This window comes from Dama dama, chromosome 25 (genome assembly GCF_033118175.1).
Source record: "Dama dama isolate Ldn47 chromosome 25, ASM3311817v1, whole genome shotgun sequence".
NCBI classification, from domain to species: domain Eukaryota; kingdom Metazoa; phylum Chordata; class Mammalia; order Artiodactyla; family Cervidae; genus Dama; species Dama dama.
The window spans coordinates 59,801,444-59,828,037 of NC_083705.1; the positions used below are offsets into that span (position 1 = coordinate 59,801,444).

Here is a 26,594-nt window from a genome sequence, read left to right on the forward strand (position 1 = left end):
GCCTGAGTGCTAAAGAGTTGATGCCTTTGAACTGTGGTGCTGGAGAAGACTCTTGAGAGTCCCTAGGACAGCAAGGAGCTCAAACAGGTTGATCTTAAAGGAAATTAACCTTGAATATTCATCATAAAGACTGATGCTGAAGATCTGAAACTTTGGCCAATTTTATGTAAAGAGCCAACTCATTGGAAAAGACCTTGATGCTGGGAAAGATTGAAGGCCAGAGGAGAAGGATGAGGATGAGATTGTTGGATGGCATCATCAATTCAATGGACATGAGTTGATCAGACTCTGGGGGATAGTGAAGGACAGGGGAGCCTGGTATGCTGCAGTCAGCAGGGTGGCAAAGTGTTGGGCTAAACAACAAAACCCTTTTATAGAATAAGGAGTTGGCTGGTTAATTTAGTCACTAAGTCATGTCCGACTGTTTTGCAACCCCATGGATTGTAGCCTGACTCCTTCCTCTGCCCATGGGATTTCCCAGTCAAAAATACTGGAATGGGTTTCATATCCTTCTCCAGAGGATCTTCCTGATCCAGGGATTGAACTTGCATCTCCCAAGTCTCCTGCATTGCAAGCAGAATCTTTACTACTGAGCCACCAGTGACTAAAGTTCAAAGATTATTTTTTTTAAAAGAGGTAATGAGTGATAGTGCTGAATTAAGCTGAATATAAACTTTGTTATAATTACAACACCAACCTCATTTTCAACCTATGTTATTTAAGTAGATTCTACCAACACTATTTTTAAGATGTATATGAATATTATAACCCTTATTATAATAAAGTGAAAAATTTATGCATGGGGCTCAATAAACTGATTTTAACCTGACAAGTCCTTTAAATCTGTTTTTAGAAATTACCAGAAAATCAGAAAATGGTGATAAATAAATAAAAATGTATCCCTAACTTTATTCTGATCTATGATTGTTGCTGAAGCATCAGTTCATAGTGAAACAATTGTTTAACTTGACAAAGAATAAATGAATACTCTTTGAGTGAACTCATTACGTTAATCACTAAAGGGGTCTACATATCTTCAGTCTCCTCAGAATGACTGACAACTGTCAATCCTGCCACATGGTGATATGCTCTTAGTGTTTTGAAACAGAGGCAGTACACACCCAGAACTTCACACTCTGATTTCTTTAAAAGATATTTTATTTTGCACCCATACCGCGCTAAACACGTTGCTGCTCTCAGAATGGTTTGGTGTCACCACAATAAGAGGAGCTTGCAGTATTCTTTAATTGTCCCAAAAGCATTATAACTCATCAAATGAAAACAAAAATGACAAACTATATATTGGGAAACTTTGCAAATTGCTTGAAGAAAAAAAAAATGATATGTATTATGAAGACTTGCATACGTAAAGCACCACAAAAAGCACAAATCTACACACAGTTCAAATCCTATAAAGATCTTATCCAGTCATTAAATAGACCCAGAAATCGAATTGTTTCTCTTAAGATGTTCTTGCTTGTTTGTTTTACATTTCTTCTGACATTTTTTTTTCCTCTTCAGCTGTGAAAGTCATGTTGCAGCAAGACTGTGATGGACTCTAGTGTAAATATCTGGCACACATTTTTAACATTGCATTTTTCTTTCTTCTATTAATTTACCATGGCCTCAATTTCTTACCTCTTATATCTCAATTTAAAGCTACCCCTGGATCTTTTCTAATTTAGAGTATAATCACTTTACAGTGTTCCGTTGGCTTCTGCTGCCATTTGAGACTCCCTGCCATGCCCACCCCGTCCCACCTCACTAGGATATCACAGAGCACTGAGCCGAGCTCCCTGTGCTATGCATCAGGTTCCCACTAGCTATTTATTTTACATGTGGTATTGTATATATGTCAATCCTACTCTCCCAATTCACCCCCCATCCCATGTCCGTATGTCCGATCTCTACATCTGCTTCTCTATTCCTGCCCTGCAAACAGGTTCATGTGTACCATTTTTTCTAGACTCCACATGTGCCTGTTAATATATTTGTTTTTCTTTTGCTGGCTTACTTCACTGTGTATGACAGACTCGAGGTCTCTCTACTTTATCTTAATTTAAGCTGCATAGGTTTTAGTAAGCATTTGAGAGTTACAGAGGAAACTAGACTAATAATTTGCTTTACAAAGACTCTGCTCTAGGGAGATACAAACTCAGTGGCCTGGAATACAAGACAAACAAAAGTCCAGGTGAAAGCAGGCTGCCTGTGAGTGTCAGGGAGGTTATAGCGGAGAACAAGAGACTTGAAGGTACATATACAACCAAGGGGACAGCCCCTGCTCAATTCCAGTAATGCCTGTATGTGGGCAGGAAAGTATTAGGAATGGGAGCTACTTGCAAGACACTCAGTATAAGAGAACAAATCAATATATCTTTGGCTTGAATCCTTACTCCACGGACACAAAAGTTGCCCAGTTCTTCTTTAGAAAAAAAAATATCTCAAGGTATAAATTCCTCAATACTACCCCTTCTATTGAAAGGAATTTAGTCTACATTTTAAGATTTTTGCCATTTCCTTCTCTGATTTTTACTGTATTCTAGTCATTTTTAAATTTATTCTCAGGCAGGTTAAAATCACTGAAGTCTATTATTCTGTGTAAAGAATATGCATATAAATATCAATGCCTTATGAACTTGAAAGTTTATAAAGTAAACTTGAGCCCTAAATAGAGCTGTATTTTGAGAGTTGCCCTTGTAGAGTTTTTGCTTTGGCTCCATCCTGTCATTCTTTCTGGAGTTATATGTTCACTGATCTCCAGTAGCCTACTGGGCACCTACCGACCTGGGGAGTTCATCTTTCAGTGTCCTATCTTTTTGTCTTCTCATACTGTTCATGGGGTTCTCAAGGCAAGAATACTGAAGTGGTTTCCATTCCTTTCTCCAGTGGGCCACATTCTGTCAGACCTCTCCACCATGACCCGACCATCTTGGGTGGCCCCACACAGCATGACTTTGTTTCTTTGAGTTAGACAAGGCTGTGGTCCATGTGATCAGGTTGGTTACTTTTCTGTGATTTTGGTTTCAGTCTGTCTGCCCTCTGACGCCCTCTCTTAGTGCCTAACGTCTTACTTGGGTTTCTCTTACCTTGGACGTGGGGTATCTCTTCACGGCTGCTCCTGCAAAGCACAGCCTCTGCTCCTGACCTTGGACGAGGAGTATCTCCTCTCCGCCGCTCTTGTGCTGTGCAGTCACCTCTTTGAAGCACAAGCTGGAAGCAAGATTGCCGGGAGAAATATCAGTAACCTCAGATATGCAGATAACACCATCTTTGGTGGTGCATATCTGTTATATGCAGATAACACCTCTCAGATATGCAGAAAGTGAAGAAGAACTAAAGAGCCTCTTGATGAAAGTGAAAGAGGAGAGTGAAAAAGTTGGCTTAAAGCTCAACATTCAGAAACCAAGATCATAGCATCATGTCCCGTCACTTCATGGTAAATAGATGGGGAAACAGTAGGAAACAGTGGCTGACTTTATTTTGGGGGGCTCCAAAATAACTGCAGATGGTGATTGCAGCCATGAAATTAAAAGACACTCCTTGGAAGCAAAGTTATGACCAACCTAGACAGCATATTAAAAAGGAGAGACATTACTTTGTCAACAGAGGTCCATCTAGTCAAGGATATGGTTTTTCCAGTAGTCATGTATGGATGTGAGAGTTGGACCATGAAGAAAGCTGAGCACCGAAGAATTGATGCTTTGGAACTGTGGTGTCGGAAAAGACTCTTGAGAGGTCCTTGAAGTGCAAGGAAATCCAACCAGTCCATGCTAAAGCAGATCAGTCCTGGGTGTTCATTAGAAGGACTGATGTTGAAGCTGACACTCCAATACTTTGGTCACCTGATGCGAAGAGCTGACTCATTTGAAAAGATCCTGATGGTGGGAAAGATTGAGGGCAGGAGGAGAAGAGGACGACAGAGGATGTGATGGCTGGATGGCATCCCTGACACAATGGACATGAGTTTGTGTAAACTCATGAGTTTGTGTAAACACCATCTGGGAGTTGGTGATGGACAGGGAAGCCTGGCGTTCTGTGGTTCATGGGGTTGCAAAGAGTCAGTCAGGACTCAGTGACTGAACTGAATTGAACTTGTAGAGTAAGTAACCAATCTAGGGAAAGAAGAATAATGCATGTCAAATAATCACAATAAAAGAGTAAAAATTTGATTATTTAACAAAACTCCCCTAAGAATTTGAAATGATTGCCAAATTGTTAAGTGGTCCCCTTGTGAGTCCAGTTGATATAGTGAAATGCAATGTTGGGAGGATCAAGTCTGAAAAGTTCAATAGATGGTAGTATTTCCCATAATTCTAATTATAAAATTGTAACTGATATGGGTAAATTTTAATGTTAGTGAAAAAGGAAATAATACTGATGAATACATTAACATTGATATGATCTTTGTCAAGAGAAAAATATTTCAGTGAAGGATCATTTTTTTAATTAGTTTAGTTTTTATGAAAACAAATATAAATGACATATAATGAATTCAACATTAATATTTTTTGAAACAGTTGTGAAAGAAGCAACCAAGCTTCCCCTTGATCCATCAGAATGTGAAATGTATGTTTTAATTACCAGCAAGTGGAAGTTTTTCTCGTATACTTTAGAAAAAATACATAGTTTATTTTATTATGGCTAAGACATGTATTTTGAAACTTCTTGAGAGTTTCCTTAAATATCAACATGTAGTTGATTTAAAAGAAGGTGAACCAACTTCATGGTTAGTTTTCTACATATATAAATTAATTCAGGTTTATTCAATCAGTTCAGTCAGTTCAGTCACTCAGTCCAGTCTGACTCTTTGCAACCCCATGGACTGTAGTATGGCAGGCCTCCCTGTCCATCACCAACTCCCGGAGTTTACACAAATTCATGTCCATTGAATCGGTGATGCCATCCAACCATCTCATCCTCTGTCATTCCCTTCTCCTCCCGCCTTCAGTCCTTCCCAGCATCAGTCTTTTCAAATGAATCAGTTCTTCACATCAGGTGGTCAAAGGATTGGAGTTTCAGCCTCAGGATCAGACCTTCCAATGGATATTCAGGACGAATTTCCATTAGGATGGACAGGTTGGATCTCCTTGCAGTCCAATGGACACTCAGGGATCTTCTCCAACACCACACTTCAAAAGCATCAATTCTTCAGTGCTCAGCTTTCTTTGTAGTTCAAATCTCACATCCATACATGACTATTAGAAAAACCATACCTTTAACTAGACAGACCTTTGTTGGAATAGCAATGTCTCTGCATTTTAAAAAGTTGTCTAAGTTGGTCATAACTTTTCTTTCAAGGAGCTAGCATCTTTTAAATTCAAGGCTGTAGTTGCTATCTGCAGTGATTTTGGAGACAAAAAAAAAAAAAATCTGTCACTGTTTCCCCATCTATTTGCCATGAAGTGATGGGACTAGATGACAAATCTTGGTTTTCTGAAGGTTGAATTTTAAAGCAACTTTTTCACTCTCCTCTTTCACTTTCATCAGGAGGCTCTTTGCTTTCTGCCATAAGTGTGGTGTCATCTGCATATCTGAGGTTATTGATATTTCTCCCAGAAAACTTGATTCCGGCTTGTGTTTCATCCAGTCCAGCATTTCTCACGATGTACTCTGCATATAAATGAAATAATCAGGGTGACAATATACAGACTTGTCATACTCCTTTCCCAATTTTAAAACAGTCTGTTTTTCCCTGTCCAGTTCTAACTGTTGCTTCTTGACCTGCATACAGATTTCTCAGGAGGTACATCAGGTGGTCTGGTATTCCCACCTCTTGAAAAATTTTCCACAGTTTGTTGTGATCCACTTAGTCAAAGGCTTTGGCATAGTCAATAAAGCAGAAATAGATGTGTTTCTGGAACTCTCTTGCTTTTTTGATGATCCAACAGATGTTGGCAATTTGATCTCTGGTTCCTCTCCCTTTTCTAAATCCAGTTTGAACAACTGGAATTTCACAGTTCATGTCCTGTTGAAGCCTGGCTTGGAGAATTTGAGCATTACTTGCTATTTTGTGAGATGAGTATAACTGTGCAGTAGTTTGAGCATTCTTTGGCATTGCCTTTCTTTGGGATTGGAATGAAAACTGACCTTTTTCAGTCCTGTGGCCACTGCTGAGTTTTCAAAATTTGCTAACATATTGAATGCAGCACTTTCACAGCATCATCTTTCAGGATTTGAAATAGCTCAACTGGAATTCCATCATCTCCACTAGCTTTGTTTGTAGTGATTCTTCCTAAGACCCACTTGACTTCACATTCCAAGATATCTGGTTCTAGGTGAGTGATCACACCATCATGATCATCTGGGTTGTACAGATCTTTTTTGTATAGTCTTCTGTGTATTCTTTCCACTTAATATCTTCTTAATATCTTCTTCTTCTGTTAGGTCCATACCATTTCTGTCCTTTATTGTGCCCATCTTTCCATGAAATTTTCCCTTGGTATCTCTAATTTTCTTGAAGAGATCTCTAGTCTTTCCCATTCTATTGTTTTCCTCTATTTCTTTGCACTGATCACTGAGGAAGGCTTTCTTATCTCTCCATGCTGCTCTTTGGAACTCTGCATTTAAATGGGTGTATTTTTCCTTTTCTCCTTTGCCTTTTGCCTCTCTTCTTTTCATAGCTGTTTGTAAGGTCTCCTCAGACAATCATTTGGCCTTTTTGCATTTCTTTTTCTTGGGGATGGTCTTGATCTCTGCCTCCTGTACAATGTCACGAATCTACTTCCATAGTTCTTCAGGCACTCTTCCAGATCTAATCCCTTGAATCTATTTGTCACTTCCACTGTATAGTTGTAAGCAGTTGGATTTAGGTCATACCTGAATGGTCTGGTGGTTTTCCTTACTTTCTTCAAGTTAAGTCTGAATTTGGCAATAAGGAGTTCATGATCTGAGCCACAGTCAGCTCCCAGTCTTTTTTTTCCTGACTGTATAGCTTATCCATCTTTGGCTACAGAGATTATAATCAATCCAGTTTCAGTAGTGGCAATCTGGTGAAGTCCATGTATAGAGTCTTCTCTTGTATTATCGGAAGAGGGTTTTTGCTATGATCAGTTAAGTTTTCTTCACAAAACTCTGTTACCCTTTGCCCTGCTTCATTCTGTATTCCAAGACCAAATTTGCCTGTTACTCCCGGTATTTTTTGACTTGCTACTTTTGCATTCCATTTCCCAATAATGAAAAATTCATCTTTTTTGGGTGAAAGATGAACTCCCCAGGGCGGTAGGTTTATTCAATATGTCATTCCAACTTTCTATAGCAAAACGGAATTTTTGTTTGTCACCTATTGAGAGATGTATGTTAATGTATCCCATTAAAATACTGGATTTTTCTATTTATTTTTAAATTTTTGATTATTTCTTTTCATTTTGGTTAAATATAGTTTGAAATCATGTTACTGGATGTACCCAGATTTAAGGCATGATGTCCTCCTCTTAGTTTGAAAATATTTCCTTTTGAAGTATCTCTCTTTAACAATGATTTTTAACTTAAAGTCCAGTTTAACTGATATTAATACAGTTATTCAAGATTTTTCTTTTCCTTTTTTTTTTTATTTAACAGTTGGATGGAATAATATTTTTCATTATTTTCCTTATTCACTATATTTTCTTACTTATAAAATGTTTTATGTAAGACACTAAATTAAGTTTTTTATTCATTTGTTTTAATCTGGCTTCACATTTTCTTGTTTACTTTTAACTTATGTTGGAGGAGTGTGTGATTTCCTCAGTTCTGTCTTGCCACAACAAAAATTTGAAATGGCAGACCAGTGTTACTGCTCACGTACAGCTCATTTTTATTTGGCAAGAAAAGGAAACGTCTTCAAGGCATGAAGGCTGGCCAACCCAAAAGAGGCAAGTGGCTCAATTTTGACTCCTCTTTTTTTTTTTTTTTTTGATTCCTCTTTTTATATGTTTTTTTCTTTTCCCTCTGAGCCTGTGTTCTGTAAATTGGGCTAGCCAGGAGGGCTGTTTGTTTCCTTCAAGGTTCTCACTCTGGTCCTTAGACCTTCCTTTGTTCTATTTTCATGGGCTTTTCCCTTCTTTTGTCTTTTAGCCACCACTATTTTGGACTCTTTTTTCCTATTCTAACTGCCTAAATAGTTTACTGATACATTTATAAGTAATTACTGATACATTTCCATTTAAGTCATTATCTTTGTGCTTGTTTCTTTTGTTTGTTTTTTTTCTATTCTCTCCTTCCCTACTTTCTATGACCTATTCATATATCTAATTTTGTTCATTTTATCCTCCATCAATTTTTTTATTTTACTTTCTTCTGTCTTCTTTAATGTTTGCTTTAGATATTACAGTTTATTTCATTCCACCTTAAGATATAATTTATCACTTGAAATAATGGAACAACTTTAAACTCTTTGAGCCTCTTTGAGTTTCACTACTTTTGTCTCATATTTAGCCTTATATGGAATTGACATTTTCTTGTTAGTTAAAGATTTGTGCTTTAAGGCAATTATAATTTATCTTTCTGGTACTATTTATTATTTATTTTCTATTTTACTTCTACAGTCATTAGTAGTTTTTTATATGTTATTAAGCATTTATCTTAGGTATTTAAAAATCCTTTCCTAATAATTCTAAAATCAACATCATCTATGGGTCATTTTCCTGACTGGTTCCTTTTCGATTTTAGTCATATTTCATTTTCAAGTGTATCTTATTATTATTGGTTGAACATTGTATGTAAGCAACTGTAGAAGTTCCTGATTATGTCACCCTTTTCCACAGAGATATGCTAGTTTCTTGTAGATTAAATTTAGAGTATGTTGTTGTCATGCAGTTGCTCAGTCATGTCCGACTCATTGCAACTCCACAGGCTGCAACATGCCAGGCTTCCCTGTCTGTCAGTATCTCCCTGAATTTGCTCAAATTTACAAATTTAAGCAATTCATATAGAGTTTTATATAATATAGAGTTACTACTCCATACTAGCACAGTTAAACTTTGCTATAACTGGGAAAATTAATCTTTTCCCTTATTCCTGGGAAACATGCTCTTAATCCTAAGAACTAACTGGGGGCAAAAGCATTTACTAAATCTGATTCCTGGTGCCTCATACCTTCTGAAATATCTATGTAGCTCTTTATATCTTCCAGCTTTGCTTTATTTCAGTTTTTTTGAGTCTCTACATATGCAAATGTAGTGCATATATCTACAATTACCATAAGGAAAGACATTCAGTCTTTGGGGTTCATTTCTCTACAGTTTCTTATTTGTGCCTTCATTCTCCTTTCAGCTACTATGGCAGACCTTTAATCCAAACCTTGGTCTCACAAAGTACATAATTTCTGTTAGGTTCTTCTCTTTAGCACATTATGTTGAAAAATGCTCTGAATCTCTGAGAATGTAAAACTAATCTCGTGTGCTTCCTTTCCCTCAAGGACTGTACCTCATCCAGACCTTCCTGCGTTGAATGCTTTTCAATGACAGTCATTCTATGTACATTGTGCAGCTTGTAGACTTGTATTTTTGATGGGAGAGATAGTCAGATATGGGCTTCCTTGGTGACTCAGACGGTAAAGAATCCACCCGCAATGCAGGAGACCTGGGTTTGATCCCTGGGTTGGGAAGATCCCCTGGAAGAGGGCATGGCAACCCACTCCAGTTTTGTTGCCTGGAGAATCCCATGGACAAAGCAGCCTGATGAGCTATAGTCCATGGGGTTGCAAAGGGTCAGACACATGACTGAGCAACTAAGCCCACAGCATAGTTAGATATATACCATTCCATCAAATCCAGATTGGAAATACCACTCCACTTGTTTAAGTTGAAAGGTCATGGAAAGTACTTGGAAAAGTAGTATATCAATTTGATATTTAACCCAGCTAAATTGAAAGTATACATTTTGAAAGAAAGTTGGGAATCTATTAAAAATAGTTTTTTATTCAACCTTATTGAATGAAACAAAGTATATTTATCTATGTTATGATTTAATATATAAATAATTGAAAAGATATTTTATTATATATTTATTCTATTAAACAAGATACATATACCTGAAGAGAACAGTCTCTCAGATAATGTAACAGCCAAATTTAATAAATTTGTGGAATTATTTTAATTTTGAAGTTGTATATTTTTAAATAATTTGAAATTACCTAAGTGGAAAATGATCAGTCATAACATGTTAATTATTTTATGATTTGTTTTTGGTCTGTTTGACTGTATACTGTGACAGAGTTGTAGACTGATTTATTTATTTATTCATTTTTACTTGTTCTGTTTATCTTGTATAGGTATATATGTTCATGGTCATGGGTATATATTTCTTAGAGTCTTTACAAATAAATTTCTAATTCTTCATTGAACACTGGAAAAAAGTAGGAAAGTTTTCAGTTAGTATTTATAAGTTCACTTTTTCTTTTGACTGTGTTGTGTGCAGTCTTCTGTAGTTGTAACTCGCTGGCTTAGTTGCCCTTTGGCATGTGGGTCTTAGCTCCCCAACCAGGGATCAAACTCATATCCCCTGCATTAGAAGGCAGATCCTTTACCATTGGACTGCCAGGGACGTTCTAAACATTCTTTCAGTTTTTTTTTATGAATCATATTTATGATTATAAATGAGGGGATGTTAAAAAGAAAAGTGGCCCCATTGTATCATTGTTTTGAAGAAAAACACATTTTGGACAGGAGAACTGGCTTTGCAATAGTGCATGTTGACACATGATAATAAAGAAGTAGGCTAAGCAATTTTAAAGATATTATTCCTGATTACAGTGAATATTCTGATGTAGGTCAATTATCCTTCTAATGTATGGAATTCAAATAGCTGTAGAATTAGTCATTTATATTATTCATATATTAAAAATATTGTATGCAGAGCTTAACATAATGTTTAATGATTAGTATTCAATAAAAGTATCTTAGATTCAGGAAAGTCTTTTTTCTGTTTTTAATTTGAAATTAGCATTTCTAATGTATACTGTATATGCATAAAAGAAATTAATTTAGAGATTTTAAAACTCTCAGGTTAATTTATAATGTCAGATATCCTGGTAAGTCATATATCACAATATCTTAACCACTTACATGTCAATCAGCTTCCTGTCTCTCAAAATCTTCTATAAATAAATAAATATATATATATATATATATATATGTTTTTAAGGTAGTCACTTTCCTAAGTCAATATTATTCATGTAATAAAATATTAATTAGTTTGCATAAATGTAATGATTAGTTGATTGCAGTTCTTACAGGCTAGGGCATGGGCTTAATCTTAGGGAATAACTTATTTGCTCACCTTGCAAAGTTATTGAAGCATAGACACAAAGTCTTTTAAAAAGCAATTAGAATCAAGACTATCCTGGGAAAAAAGTGTATTAAAAGGGACAAGCTTCAATGAATCAAATGCTCTTTTTTGTTATTCCCATCAACTCTTCCTTTCTTAAATGTGCTTCAGCTAATCATTAGCATTTTATGATAGACTCTAAGAAATTATTTGAAAAGGATCACATATGACATATGAAATTATGGCACATTCAGAAATAAAATATGAAATGATATCTGTATCTCTATGCCATGTAAAATTATGTAGTCAGCATCAAAATTGGTAATATTATTTAAAGTTATCTTTAAAACTTGCTAATGAGGCAGATCATTACTTAGAAATAATACACATATATTCAAACTAAGAGAAAAGGACATTACTAATGTGCTATAAATAATATGGTACCTAAAATCCAATAATGCACATTCTGCCACCTCATAGTTCAGCCCGTCTAAACTTCATATCTGGGAATAATCTTAAGTGTTCCAATATATTTAATTTTCTTAAAAAAGAATAAATTCTACCATAAAATAATTTAAGGCATCAGAAATGCTACAGATTGTATAGTAGACATTTGGTGTAACAGACATTTCATTAAGAAAAATTTTGGAGTTTGTGCAAAGTCTTATCCATTGATAAGGTGATGCCATCCTACCATCTCATTCTCTGTTGTCCCCTTCTCATCCTACCCTTAATCTGGATACCCTTAATCTGGGAACAGCATCAGACACAGTATTTCCCACTGAGTTGGCTTTTTGCATCAGGTTACCGAAATATTGGAGCTTCAATATCAGTCCATTCAGGATTGATTTCCTTTGGAATTGACTGGTTTGACCTCCTTTCAGTCCAGGGGACTCTCAAGAGTCTTCTCCAACACCACAATGCAAAAGCATCAATTCTTTTGTGCTCAGCCTTCCTTAGGGTCCAACTCATACTCCTGTACATGACTACTGGAGAAACCATAGCTTTGACTATATCAATCCATATTGGCAAACTGATGTCTCTGCTTTTTAACCTGCTGTCTAGGTTTGTCATCCTTTTCTTCCAAGGAGCTAGCGTCTTTTAATTTCATGGCTACAGTTACTGTCCACAGTGATCTTGGAGCCCACAAAAATAAAGTTTGTCACTGTTTCCATTTTTCCCCATCTGTTTGCCATGAAGTGATGGGACCGGATGCCATAATCTTAGTTTTTCAAATGTTGGGTTTTAAACCAGCTTTTTCACTCTCCTCTTTCCCCCTCATCAAGAGGCTCTTTAGTTCTTAACTTTCTGCCATTAGAGTATCTGCCATTTGCATATCTGAGTCTGTTGATATTTCTCCCGGCAATCTTGATTCCAACTTGTGATTCATCCATCCACACATTTTGCATGATGTACTCTTGGGTAGACTCTGGGAGTGGGTGATGGACAGGGAGGCCTGGCATGCTGCGGTTCATGGGGTCACAAAGAGTCGGACATGACTGAGTGACTGAACTGAACTGACTCTGCATATAAAGTAAATATGCAATGTGACAATATGCAACCTTGACATACTCTTTTCCCAATATTGAAACAGTTCGTTGTTTCATGTCTGGTTCTAACTGTTGCTTCTTGACCTGCAAACAGGTTTCTTAGGAGGCAGGTATGGTGGTCTGACATTCCCATCTCTTAAGAATTTTTCACTGTTTGTTGTGATCCACATGTCAAAGGTTTTAGCATAGTCAATGAAGCAGAACTAGATGCTTTTCTGGATTTCTCTTGCTTTTTCAACAGTCCAACAGATGTTGATAATTTGATCTCTGGTTCCTCTGTCTTTTCTTCAGTCCAGCTTGTACATCTGGAGATTTTCCATTCATGTACTGTTGGAGCCTAGCTTGAAGGATTTTGAGCATACCTTGCTAGCATGTGAAATAAGTGTAATTGTATGGTAGTTTGAACATTCTTTGGCATTGCCCTTTTTTGGGGTTGGAATGAAAACTTACCTTTCCCAGTCCAATGGCCACTGCTGAGCTATATCTTATAACTGCTAGGAGTGAACCAACCTTCATGATCTTTACAGGAAAATAAATGTAGTGTATAAATTATTGATATTTTGCTTTTACAGCAGTTAAGTAGCTACTATAAAAAGGAACCTAAATTTAGAGGAATGAAGGAAAAAAAGTGGCAGACAATCTGAACATTGATTTCATTGTTTAAAAAAAAAAGAAAACACAAACAATTCAATAGATATGAGTTAGTCCTAGAATCTCTAAGCTATCATTAGCTATAGAACTCAGAGACTCCTTTTTTTCCAATACAGCCACCTCTTCTGCTAGGGAGAATATACTCTTGCATATTTGCCTAGGTTTGTCGTGCTGTCTTCTGACCTTGAAAATACAAAGAACATGTGGGAGTTCCTTTCTACCAGAGATCTGTTGTAGAGTTCTGTAAAGCCTAAGTGTGATACTCTGGAATAATAAGAATTTAGGAGTTTATGTGCATTCTGCCACTGATATAACTTTTCCCTCAGTAGACTTCATATTTTCACATGGTCACAGTAGTGTGAGTGCCTTGGTACTTCAAGTGAGAAATTTTCAAGTTGTGTTGTGGGCGCTCAGAGCCACTGTAAGGCAGAATCTGGCTTGGCATCTTAGCTTGTGAGCCATGGAGAAAAGAGGGAGTATACAATCCCAGGAATTCAGTGAGATGTTAGTAGAGCTAGGTGTATGGCATGAAACCAGGGTTTGCTCTGAAATTAAAAAAAAAAAAAAAAGGGAAAAACTGCACCTGTCAATCAACAGAAGACAGAGCACAGGCATTGATGTTAAGAACTCAAGCAAATTAAGGAAAAGAGTTAGACACAACTAGAGTCAGAGAAAGTAAACTGGAAGACATATTTGAAGAAAATTAGCCAGAATTCATCTGAGAGGCTCAAGATTAAAGAGAGAGAAATCATTATGTGCCAAAGGAAAATAATCAAAGGACTTTCATATGAAGACACCAAAGAAAATGGTGAGGTATTAAAAAAGAAACAAACAAATAAACAAAACCCTAGACTAAGATTTTTCAAGAATAAATACAGACATGGATTCTTAGATAAAAAATTGTAAGAAGCTCCAAACAGGGTCAAAATTATCATCACTTAGATGTGCTATGGTGAAGTTTAGAATTCCAAAACCAAAAAGAAAGTAATTAACTTACCATGAACTTGTCAACAAAAGTAGAGTACAAAGAACAATAGAGAAGTGGCTTCCAAATTGAGGAGAAAGAGGAAAAACTGTTTCTCAGAGAAACATTAACATGCTAAATTGCATTTTAAAAAGATGATATGAAGATGCATTAAAACAAAAAGTGCATTCGATGAGTTCATTATTCAAACTCATTGACAAACTACTTAAGATGTTTGGGTCAGGGATTGCAATCATTACACAACATTCATTCTCATTTGTCTCATTTCCTCAGAGAATTGTTTGTAATAGTATTTTACTGACTTCCTATCCCCAAATACTTGGTATCTCTCTTACCTGCTCTGGTAGATTTAAATGTTCTCTTCCTGTCTCTGCCATACTTTCCTATTAGTGGAAATTATTCTCCCACTGAATTTAGGATTCATCAATTAATTTGACTAAGGCAAAAACAACAACAAAATATGTGGATTTGTGTTTGAAGAAGAGCAAAGCACTAGGTAATGCTTATAAGATGCTATAAAGTGACTGTATTTTGCTTTGATAAATATTTTCCTAGAATAACTTGGAGGGCAGAAAATGTACCTAATGTACCCATGGCTTTAGGAGAAGAGATTTTAAATGAGAATGTCTATGAGTTGATTGCTATTGGCTGTATTTGATAAGATACTACAAAAAAGAGATGAGCTCAGGAGAAAAACATACCAGTATGTTTTGTAATAGACATGAAAAAAAAGAAGAAACCAAAATTTCATGACTTTTATGGCTAAAATGTAAATGTAAAGAGTTCAACAAATAAATTAGCCTCAAAGTCTTAAGGACAGAAATCCTTGTAATGATTGCATAGAATCATTTTTGAATTTCTGTGAGCCACTAACATTTTTTTTCCATCTAAATGGGATTTTTATTTCAATAATTTTGTCCTTATTTATCCCCAATTATATGTTGAATTTGTGGTGGGCAAATACTGTGTCCTAACTCAGTGGTCTCTGGAACAAGAAAAGCTATGTTGTATATGATTATATCGAAAGATCTTAAAATCAAGACTGGTACTTCATTTAAAGAGATTTGGGAATGTCAGGGAACTGGTAAGTACTTTTTAACTCTAAGCAACACATAGTTCCTTAGAGTCTAGAGAGTAAACTAAAGAGTTATTTGAGTTAAGAGAGTAGACTGTGGACAGGTTATATTACTTTTTCACAATCATTTATTTCTTTCCTGCCCTTATCATGTTTTCCTGTAAATGGTGTATATGCTCCTGCTACTTAACTTTGTGTCAAAGGCTGTTTTGCCAACTGAAGACAAATAGACATGCCACATGGCACTTTAAATGCCCTTCAGTGGTTGCATCCTTTGTTCCTTATCTTGGCCTTCCTGATGACTATGTTTTCAGCTCATATTCTGGAATGAAAATTCACTTTGAACTGAGACTAACCCAGCAGTTGTAACTTAGTCATAGTTCTTATACTACGCAAGGTAGAATTAAATATTTGCTGTTGTCTGAGATATTTTGGTGATTAATCAACATATAAACAGATAATAAAAATCTGTTATCTTTAGCATTATCACTATCATAATATACTATAAAGTTTTATCATATATCTTGCCCATAAGAAAGTGCACTCCAAAAGGATGGGGATTTTGGTGTTTTGTTTACTGTATACTTAGTATTTGAAACTGGGACTTCCCAGGTGGTACTAGTGGTAAAGAACTGAAACTTAAGGGATGTGGGTTCAGTTCCTGGGTGAGGAAGTTCCCTGGAGGAGGGCATGGCAACCCACTCCAGTTTTCTTGTCTGGAGTACCCCATGGACAGAGGAGCCTGGCAGGCTACAGTCCATGGGGTTGCAAAGAGTTAGACACAACTGAAGTGACTTAGCACATATGCACAGTACCTGAAATTATGCTGGCACAAGGTAAGTGACATTTAGTGAATGAGTCAACAACAATCTAGACTGATCCAAAACTTCAAGTGAAAGGGTATATATTCATAAATAATTAAGAACTTTTAAGGGAAAATAATTGAAGGGGAGTTGATAAAACAGATATCAACATCCACTTGGTTTGAAAAGTAGATCCAGTGGACTTTGTGAAGCCCTTAGGAAGCCATATAATGTGTACCCCAGGACTTGGTATATGTCCGAGTTGGGGTTACAGATAAAATACACATCAGATAATGAAAGGCACAGGCCCCAGTGGTTAGCCTTGTAAAAGTAGATAACTCAACATCTTAAAGGTTTACCAAAGTGACTAAAGACATATGCTACTTATACTTTAAAGGAAACTTTAGGTTATTTTATGGCATTAGAAAAGGGGAAGATTAAAAAAAAAAAAGACATTAAAGATAAAGTGATTGATCAATATTACTACATAAGCATTACATTTCTTTACACAAAAGATATAAACATAGGGAAAATATAAATTGCTTTGTATTTTATGAAACATAATACTCATAATAATTATATATAATTAATGATATTAGAAGATTTTAAAAAGCCTTTTGTATTACAAAATCATAAAAGTTAGGAGTATATACAATTACTATAATAAAAGAGAAGGTGATATTACAGATGTCCAGAGATCTGAAGATAAACCAAGTATAGGCAACAAATTTTCTTGTTTGAAAGTTAATCATCATTTTTAATAAAATATAAACAGAAATAGTTTCAACATAATAAGTAAGGAAGGCTTGAAGTTTCTGATATAACTACATTTTTGTTCAGTAACCTGATGTTGTGTAAAAGGAGATGTAGGAAATAAATTAGGAGTTCTAGAAAACTGAAAATGCTTAGTAAAGATCAACTTGAAAGCAATAAAAATCAAAAGAACCAATGCTCAAATGAAAACAATTATATAAATGAATATAAATATAAAAATGAAAAAAATGAAAAAAAGTGAAAAATCTTTATATAATAAGCACGATTGTATTTTGTATGCAGGAGAGGACAGAGAGGAAAATCTATGAATGTAAACATCCCTTCAAAAACAACAACAAAAAATGAATGTATGGAAAGAAAATTTTCATCACTGGGAAAAAAAGAAACTCAGATTAAAAGGGAACCCTCTTACACTGTTGGTGGGAATGCAAACTAGTACAGCCGCTATGGAAAACAGTGTGGAGATTTCTTAAAAAACTGGAAATAGAACTGCCATATGACCCAGCAATCCCACTTCTGGGCATACACACTGAGGAAACCAGACCTGAAAGAGACACGTGCACCCCAATGTTCATTGCAGCACTGTTTATAATAGCCAGGACATGGAAGCAACCTAGATACCCATCAGCAGATGAATGGATAAGGAAGCTGTGGTACATATACACCATGGAATATTACTCAGCCATTAAAAAGAATTCATTTGAACCAGTCCTAATGAGATGGATGAAGCTGGAGCCCCTTATACAGAGTGAAGTAAGCCAGAAAGATAAAGAACATTACAGCATACTAACACATGTATATGGAATTTAGAAAGATGGTAACGATAACCCTATATGCAAAACAGAAAAAGAGACACAGAAATACAGAACAGACTTTTGAACCCTGTGGGAGAATGTGAGGGTGGGATATTTCAAAAGAACAGCATGTATATTATCTATGGTGAAACAGGTCACCAGCCCAGGTGGGATGCATGAGACAAGTGCTCCGGCCTGGTGCACTGGGAAGACCCAGAGGAATCGGGTGGAGAGGGAGGTGGGAGGGGGGATCGGGATTGGGAATACATGTAAATCCATGGCTGATTCATATCAATGTATGACAAAACCCACTGCAATGTTGTGAAGTAATTAGCCTCCAACTAATAAAAAAAATTAAAAAAAAAATAAAAAATAAAAAAATAAAACAGCTCAACATGTTTTAATATTAAAACACCATCCAGATTTAAACATATTCTGGTGATACTTGTGTATTATAAAGACCAAAATACATCCAAAAATTATGGATGCAGGAAAAGAGCTTATCTCACAGCATTAAGTAGTCTGGCTGGTTGTAATTTTCATCACACTATAGCTCATCTCCTCACAACATGTAGTGGTGCAAATTTGGACACTCTGGTTAGTTTGGGACAGCTTTTGCATCACATTTTTGCAAGTCATTAAATACTTTGGCCTTAAACAAAACAAAAATTTGCTTTGCTATGAAAGATTTTTTTTTTAAGTGATTCTTTATTGCCACACAATTCAGACAGCATATCCCTCCATAACTGATGACTATCAAAACAATAACCAGGGCTGTTCTGTTGTAGCTTGTGTATATGACAACCAACTTATGAATTATGAGTGTACTGGAACAGCATTATTATCAAATATGACTATTTTTTACAAAAGCCAAGCTACAGATAAAGAACAAATTGGCTGTTTTATATACCAAATAATGTGTAAAATAAATTTCATTTTAAAAATGATATTAAATGATTGGGATTTTATTTTTTTAATGTATAACCTATATACATAGGCTGTATTCTATAAAAGATATTTTTTAAATCAATCCCTTTATTATATCAACTAGATCTATGATTGTACCTATGGCATTATGAGATTTTAAAGTAAATATCTTCTAACTATGCAATACATATATAAATATTTCACATACATAGTCATACACATGACAAGTTTTCTCTTGTAAATGCTCCAAGAAAAGAAAGGAAACTGGGGGAAAAAGAAACCTCTCCCCTTAATTTTAACAGGGAGAATTAAGAACCAAGTCTGTTGTTTTAAATTTGTGTCTGTCCTTATGAACCCAATTATAAAATTTATTTCTGTAAAATGAATACATGATCTCTTTCTCTCAAGCTAGTATATACATGATGATAGTCAAAAAACACAATCCGTATGATATGTTTGTGTGTGTGTATTTATGTGTCTGTGAGAAATAAAATCTCAATGTATTTTTTTTAGTCCTCCTTACTCCTCTTGAAAGTTGAATAACACTCGTACAATATGTGACCTTTTTGTGAACTCAAGCAGAGTACACTGAGGGAGTTTTTTGGCAACTGTAGAAATGCTGATTAGACTGTACTGTAAAATTATCCAAGATAAGATCTTTTTTCTTTTTCCCAGAGAGAGCAATTACCGAGTAAAAATAACACAGAAAGGCAAGAGATCATTTACCATGTGTACCAAGATTCTGAGAGTTTTGACCTTTGCTAATCTTATTTAAATAAGAGTGCATTTCTTTCTAAATCATAAACTGACTCTTTCCATGTGATTGGATTATATCATGAATAGGAAAGCCAAAACTTTAGACCTCAGGTCAAAGATTACTAAATACATTTAAACTATATCCTTTAAAGGTTCTCTCAAATGTTTTTACTCCTAAAGGGAATTTCAATTTTCATAAAATAACAGGTAAATGGAAATTCGTGTATTATCATTATTATTCAAGATGATAATAACCTAATTATTTTTGGACTGTTGACCCTCAGTTGTTAGAATTCTTAAATGTGACTCTGCATGCTGTATGTCTTCATAATTGATCATTGCATGATTTTGTTATAAGTAGTGTGTAAAGTTTTCTCTAAAATCTTTTGTTATTTTAGGATAATTTTAGATATTTTCTCCCAAGGTTAATCATAGTATCTTAAAATGTGACAAAACCTAAAAAATATATTTAGGATTAAAATTTCAAAGGAACGTGTGAATATTAATGTAAAACAGAAATATTAATAAAATATTTGAGCATGAAGTGCCCGGAGCTCCTTTTAGAATATGCTTTCTATCTAAAAGCATCTGGATCTCAAAGACCTTGGTTTCCCTGAAATTATTTCAAACTAATAAAAATAAATGAAAAATAAAAAAAATTTTAAAAAAAGAAATTATTTAAATCCTAGTAACTTTATTTTTATATTCTTAGTGATCTTTGTTGTCAGAGACATCTAAACTTCATTGAGTTCATATCCATTTATCATAATATCTCTGTTTTATTTTAAATTTTCTCTTCTATGAATTCTATAATTATCTCACTAGAATATCATATACACTCATATACATTCATATGTATCCTATACATACACATATATACATTCAATAGTTCTGTTTCCCAAATTGCTGATATTTTTATCATATTGGACAATTTCTTTATTCATTATTTTTATTCACTTATGAATAAAATAGACATGGGTTGTTTCTGTTATCTTGGCCATTGTGAATAATGCTGCAGATATCATAAAGACACAGGCATCTCTTTGAGATTGTCATTTCAATTCCTTGGACTATGTACCCTGAAGTAGGATTTCTGGATCATGTTGTAGTTCTATTTTTACTCTTTTCAAGGAACTCCATACTCTTTTACATAGCTGCTACACCATTTTACTTTCCCACCAAGAGTGTCCAAGGATTTCAATTTCTCCAAAACCGTGCCAACACTTTTCATTTTCTGTTTTGTCAACAATAGCCAGTCTAACAGGTTTGAGGTTATCTCTCACTAAAGTGTTAATTTGCGTTTCCCTGATATTAATGATGTTGAGCATATTTTCATATACCTGTTGCCTATTTTTATGTCTTTTTTTGGAGAAATGTCTGCTCAAATCATTTGTGCATTTTTCTAATCATTATTGTTTCTGTTTTTGTTTTGCTTGAGTTGTAGGAGTTATTTATATATTTTGGAAGCTTGCAAATATTTCCATGCATCCTCTGCATTGCCTTTTAATTCTGTCGATTATCTGCTTTGCTGTGCAGAACTCTTTTAGTCTGCTGTAGTTCCATATTTTGAAGTACACAATATTACGCTGTTAACTGTAGGCACCATGTCATGCAACAGGTCTCTAGAATTATTAAATCAGCCGATATAGTTGAGTCAGCTTCCCGGGTGGCTCAGTGGTAAAGAATCCACCAGAAAATGCAGGAGACACGGGTTCAATCCCTGCCTCAGGAAGATCCTCTGAAGTGGGAAATGACAACCCACTCCAGCTGGGATAATCCTTGGACAGGGGAGCATCATAGGATACAATTCATCTGGCCCCAAAGAATCGTACATGACTGAGCACACACAAGAGAAAGTATGATAGAAATTTTACACCCGTTGAACAACAGAGGGAAAAGGACTCTTGACATTGGTCTTGGCAAAAATGTCTTGATTATGGCACAAAACATAGACAATAATAGCAAAAATAAATGATGACTTCCAAGTTTTATCTGTGATGAATAAAGCTGCTATAAAAGTCCATGTGTAGGTCTTTATGTGGAAAGAAATTTTCAACTCCATTTGGTTAAAAAAAAAAAAAGCAGAGTGTAATTACTGAATGTATGGTGTCTTCTAGGGGTTTCCAAGGTGGCTCAGTGGTAAAGAGTTTGTCTGCAATGCAGGAGCAGCAGGCAGCATGTGTTCATCTCTGGGTTGGGAAGATCCTCTGGAGGAGGAAATGGCAACCCACTCCAGTATTCTTGCCTAGGAATCCCATGGAAAGAGGAGCTTGGCAGAATACAGTCCATGGGGTTGCAAAGAGTTAGACATGACTAAGTAAGCACCTACTTCATGGTATCCTCTAACCCAGGGGCCCCCAAACTCTGGCTAAGGACCAGTACCTCCTGTCAGATAAGCAGCAGCATTAGAAACCAGGTGCTCAATAAACGTAAAATGCTTGAATCATCCCCAAACCAACCTCCACCACCAGTCCATGGAAAAATTGTTTTCCATGAAATGGGTGTCTGGTGCTAAAAAAGGTTGGGGACGGCTGTCTAGGAGGATGAGCTGAGAATTTGCTTATAAGTATTTCACCTTGAGCACTGGCTATAACAGCAATAATTTATTTCTTTACAAAATAAAATTGGGTGATTAAAAGGCATTTGAAAACTTTGCTCCAAGAATAACTGCTTATCATGTTTTTGTTTGCTTGTTTGGATTTTTGTTTCAATTTTGCTTTTAATTTCCCCAAACATTATGCAAAGCACCACAGAAAGGAAAGAACTAAACAGGGTCCCTTGTATTTGTCAAATCACTGACAACTACAAGGCTGGTGTATATGAATGATCTATTGCTATATTGCAAATCATCCAACTGAGGAGCTTAAACAACCAATATTTATTACCTCATGGTTTCTGGAGATCAGGAATCTAGGTTTGACTTAGCTAGGTGCTTCAGGTTCAGGTTTATTAGATCCCAGTATGTTTGGCAGCAGAGGTTGTGATCTTATTCAGAAACTTTCCTGGGGGAGGCAGGGATGGTTTTTGCTTCCAGCTTACTAACATCATTGTTGCCAGTTTGCAGTCGCTTGTCATATGGTGCACTCCATAGGGCTTCAATACAACATCATAGATAGTTTCCCCCAGGGAAGCAATCTAAGGGAACTTGAGAAATAGTACTCATGAAAGAAACCACAGTGCTTTTATAACCTTATCTTGGAAGTAATACCTCATTAATTTTGCTGTGTTCAATTTATTAGAAGTGAGTCCCCATATTTAGCCAACATATGAGGAAAGGGAATTACTTAAGGGCACTGATATCACTGCAGATGGTGACTGCAGCCATGAAATTAAAAGACACTTGCTCCTTGTAAGAAATGTTATGACCAATCTAGATAGCATATTAAAAAGCAGAGACATTATTTGTCAACAAAGGTCCATCTAGCAGCAAATATCCTTTCTTCCTTTGCACTGAATCGTCTTCTTCCAGGATAGGTTTCCTCTTGAAAGATTCTGCCTAAAGGTTTTCTGAGCCATGCCTCTTTTATGACCCACTGGTACTATTTTTTCAACTTCCTTTGTTAAAACAATGTGCTTTGTAATAATACCATCATAACAATTCTGTGATTTACTTATTTATCTCTGTGTACAAAGACTCTTTTTTTTTTTTTACAAGTGTCATCACCCTAATTTTCACAAGCCAAAAGTCCTTTGGTGGCTTATTGAATTATGGAAAGTTATAGTATACCTGGAACTTAGTCTTTCACAACTAGGAAGTTGACTTCCTAGCCTATCTCAAAAAGTTTTGGGCAATAGGTTCTAATTTATTTTGCAACTTTTCTTATGTTTTTCATCAGAACAGTGTTCTATTTTATATGTAGCTTCCTGGGGCTTCCCTGGTGGCTCAGATGGTAAAGAAAATGTGTATGCAAAACAGGAGACTCAGGTTCAATCCCTGGGTCAGGAAGATCTGGAGAAGGGAATGGCTCCCACTTCAGTATTCTTGCCTGGAAAATCCCATGGACAGAGGAGCCTGGCAGGCTACAGTCCCTGGGGTTGCAAAGAGTCAGATATGACCAAGTGACTGACACTTTCACTTTCAGGAATATTGTAACATTTTTAAGGGTTCTAAAAAATTATTACAGAGCTTAGATTAGCTATGCCAACATGAATTTTGGAAGCACGTGCGTTGTCAGAAGCCTCTTTCAATGTATCAGAAAGAAGAGAGATGAGCTCCAGTTTGAACATTTTGGGGAATGGAATCTCCTTGTGAATCATTGTGAATCACCTGCCTATCCTTGCATCCATCAACTGAGAGGAATTGTGGAGTCCTATAAAAATGTGGGTCTCATGCTTTTCCCAGGTCAAATAACTTTGTTAAGAGGAATATGGTGCCTTTAGCAATCTGACAGATCCTGGTCAAAGCACATGATTAAGATCAGGGGATCATGTTTCACAGAAGGTGCTCTACTCATGAACTGTTACGTTGGTGAGGCTGTTGAACTAAAAAATAATATTTGAAGTCAAGTATAGTGTAAACAAATGTATAGAACTGGGAAAAATCTTTGTTGAATAACAGACACATACAAACTCACACATAAAAGTCAATTTTCAGTATCTTCATGTAGGTGCTGGAAAAGACTCTTGAGAGCCTGTTGGACAGCAAGGAGACCAAACCAGTCAATCTAAATGAAATCAACCCTAAATATTCATTGAAAGGACTGATGCTGAAGTTGAAGCTCCAGTACTTTGGCCATGTGATGCAATGAGCCAACTCACTGGATTAGACCCTGATGGTGGGGAAGATTGAGGTCAGGAGGAGAATGATTGACAGAGAATGAGATGGTTGGAAGGCATTACCAATTCAATGGACATGAACTTGAGCAATCTCTGGGGGCTACTGAAGGACAGGGAAGCCTGGCATGCTGTAGTCCATGGAGTTCAAAGAGTTGAACATGACTTAATGACTGAACAACAACAACATATAACACTTTAAAGCAAGCAATTTTACCTTTAGAAAAAAATTAGAATACTCCACACACTTACAGATGCACTAACCAAAAAAAATGAAATATTGTACCAAAATTAAAAAAATTATTAACTCAGAAGTTATTGTTATAGATGCTTCACATTCACCTATCCATATGGCCTAATTGTATTTATGTATAGTATGAAATCTCATTAATTTAATCTTGGTTGAAAATTTTTATAAAATTACATTTTAATTAAAGGTTTCTGGTATTTATATAGTCATTTGAAGCTTTATATAATAAATAAATTACTATAATAGATGTTTCTAACTTTGCAATAAAACAATTGGTGACAACATGTACATCATGCTTATTATATATTTCATAAGTGCCTGTAGGGAAATGTGAGCATTGATGAAATAGATGTAAACATAAATAGATGTGTGGCCTAAATATTTCAGTGTCTTCTTATGAAATGATTGTTCTATGACCATTATTATATCAAATGATTTTAATATAAAATATTTTTTCAGAGCACTATCAGCTGTATGTTCCTGAGTCAGCTCAAGTTGGTTCAGCTGTTGGGAAAATCAAGGCAAATGATGCAGACACTGGCTCAAATGCGGACATGACATACTCCATCATTAATGGTGACGGTGTTGGCATATTCTCCATTTCCACTGACAAAGAGACAAGAGAAGGGATCCTTTCCTTAAAAAAGGTAAAAAATTCTGTTAGTGAGCTAGGCAATTCACTCATTTTTCCATGAATGCAAATTTGGCAAGATATTTAATAATATATGTTTTCAAGTCATTAAAATGACAAAGTATTTCCTCTTTAATATGTAATGACATTTTAATTATGATTTTGTTTAAGTGTTTAAATCATTTCTTAAGTGTTAGTTGCTGAGTTGTGTACGACTCCACGACCCATGGACTATAGCCCACCAGGCTTCTCCATCCATGGGATTCTCCAGTCAAGAATACTGGAGTGGGTTGCCATTTTCTCCTCCAAGGGATCTTCCTGCAGGCAGATTCTTTACTGTCTGAGCCACCAGGGAAGCCCTATGTTTTAGTATGGTGGGAAGGTCAGATGTAGAATACACTATGAATATATTCCTTTATTTTTGTTTTCAGATAACATAGTTACCATGAATTCCAGTTCTATTAATATCATTATTTTACATTATGCTAATCAAAGTAGCATTATAAGACTTTCCTGCTTGATGGTCATGGAGCTTTTAGTGAAATCATTTACCTCCTCATTACCCTCATTCTGTTTTATTCCTAAGAATTTGTCACCAGACTAAATCTATTGCTTTTTGCCTTTAAGAGAACACTATGCTCATGCCTTTGTAAGAATGCAGTAGAACACAGGCAGTTAGCAAAGGAGAATTTAAATGTAACTTCTAAAGCAGTATGTCTCAGTGTTTAAATGTTTAACAAATTCAGCTTGAAAATCTAGTAACACGCAAGTCCCTAGGCCTTACCTTCATTATATTTTGATTCAGAAAGGCTGGGAGTGAGGAATTAGTCTTTTTAACAAGTACTCTGGATGATTCTACTGTATAATATGTTGAGAACAAAGGCTGAAAAATTATATTCTGATGGCTCAAACGGTAAAGAATCTGCAGTATGGGAAACCTGGATTCTATCCCTGAATTGAGAAGATCCCCTGGAAGAGGTCATGGCAACCCATTCCATCATTCTTGCCTGGAGAAGCCCCATGGACAAGGGAGCCAGGCAGGCCATAGTCCATGGGGTCACAAAGAGTCAGACATGGCTGAGCAACTGAGCATACACACCGAACAGTGAAGTGAATCAATCAGTCTGTCAGTCTATCAATCCTCTATTTATGTATTTGAATCTAGTTGTCATTTATTATATTATCTATCTATCTATTTAGTTATCTGTGTGTATTTGTATATATATTTTATCTTTGCACTATATAAAATCTCATTTATTCTTCTAATAATCATAATTTTATGCTGATTTAAAATTGAAGATTAATATGTCTTTTGTATGTCACAAAAGGGGCCTGAGAAGCAGAGCTTAAAGTGTGCAAATACTTAGGAAATAGTCATCAC

The 26,594-nt window shown here is 35.7% G+C and overlaps 1 protein-coding gene across 6 annotated transcripts in view; it reads left to right on the forward strand.

Moving 5' to 3' along the window:
- Nucleotides 1-26,594, forward strand: part of CDH18 (cadherin 18) — a 1,208,767-nt gene that overhangs the window by 1,068,407 nt on the left and 113,766 nt on the right. For all 6 annotated transcript variants that reach the window (XM_061129307.1, XM_061129308.1, XM_061129303.1 and 3 more), the window contains one exon: nucleotides 25,042-25,229. In XM_061129307.1, coding sequence (XP_060985290.1) covers nucleotides 25,042-25,229 — 188 coding nt within the window. The remainder of the gene's footprint in view (nucleotides 1-25,041; nucleotides 25,230-26,594) is intronic.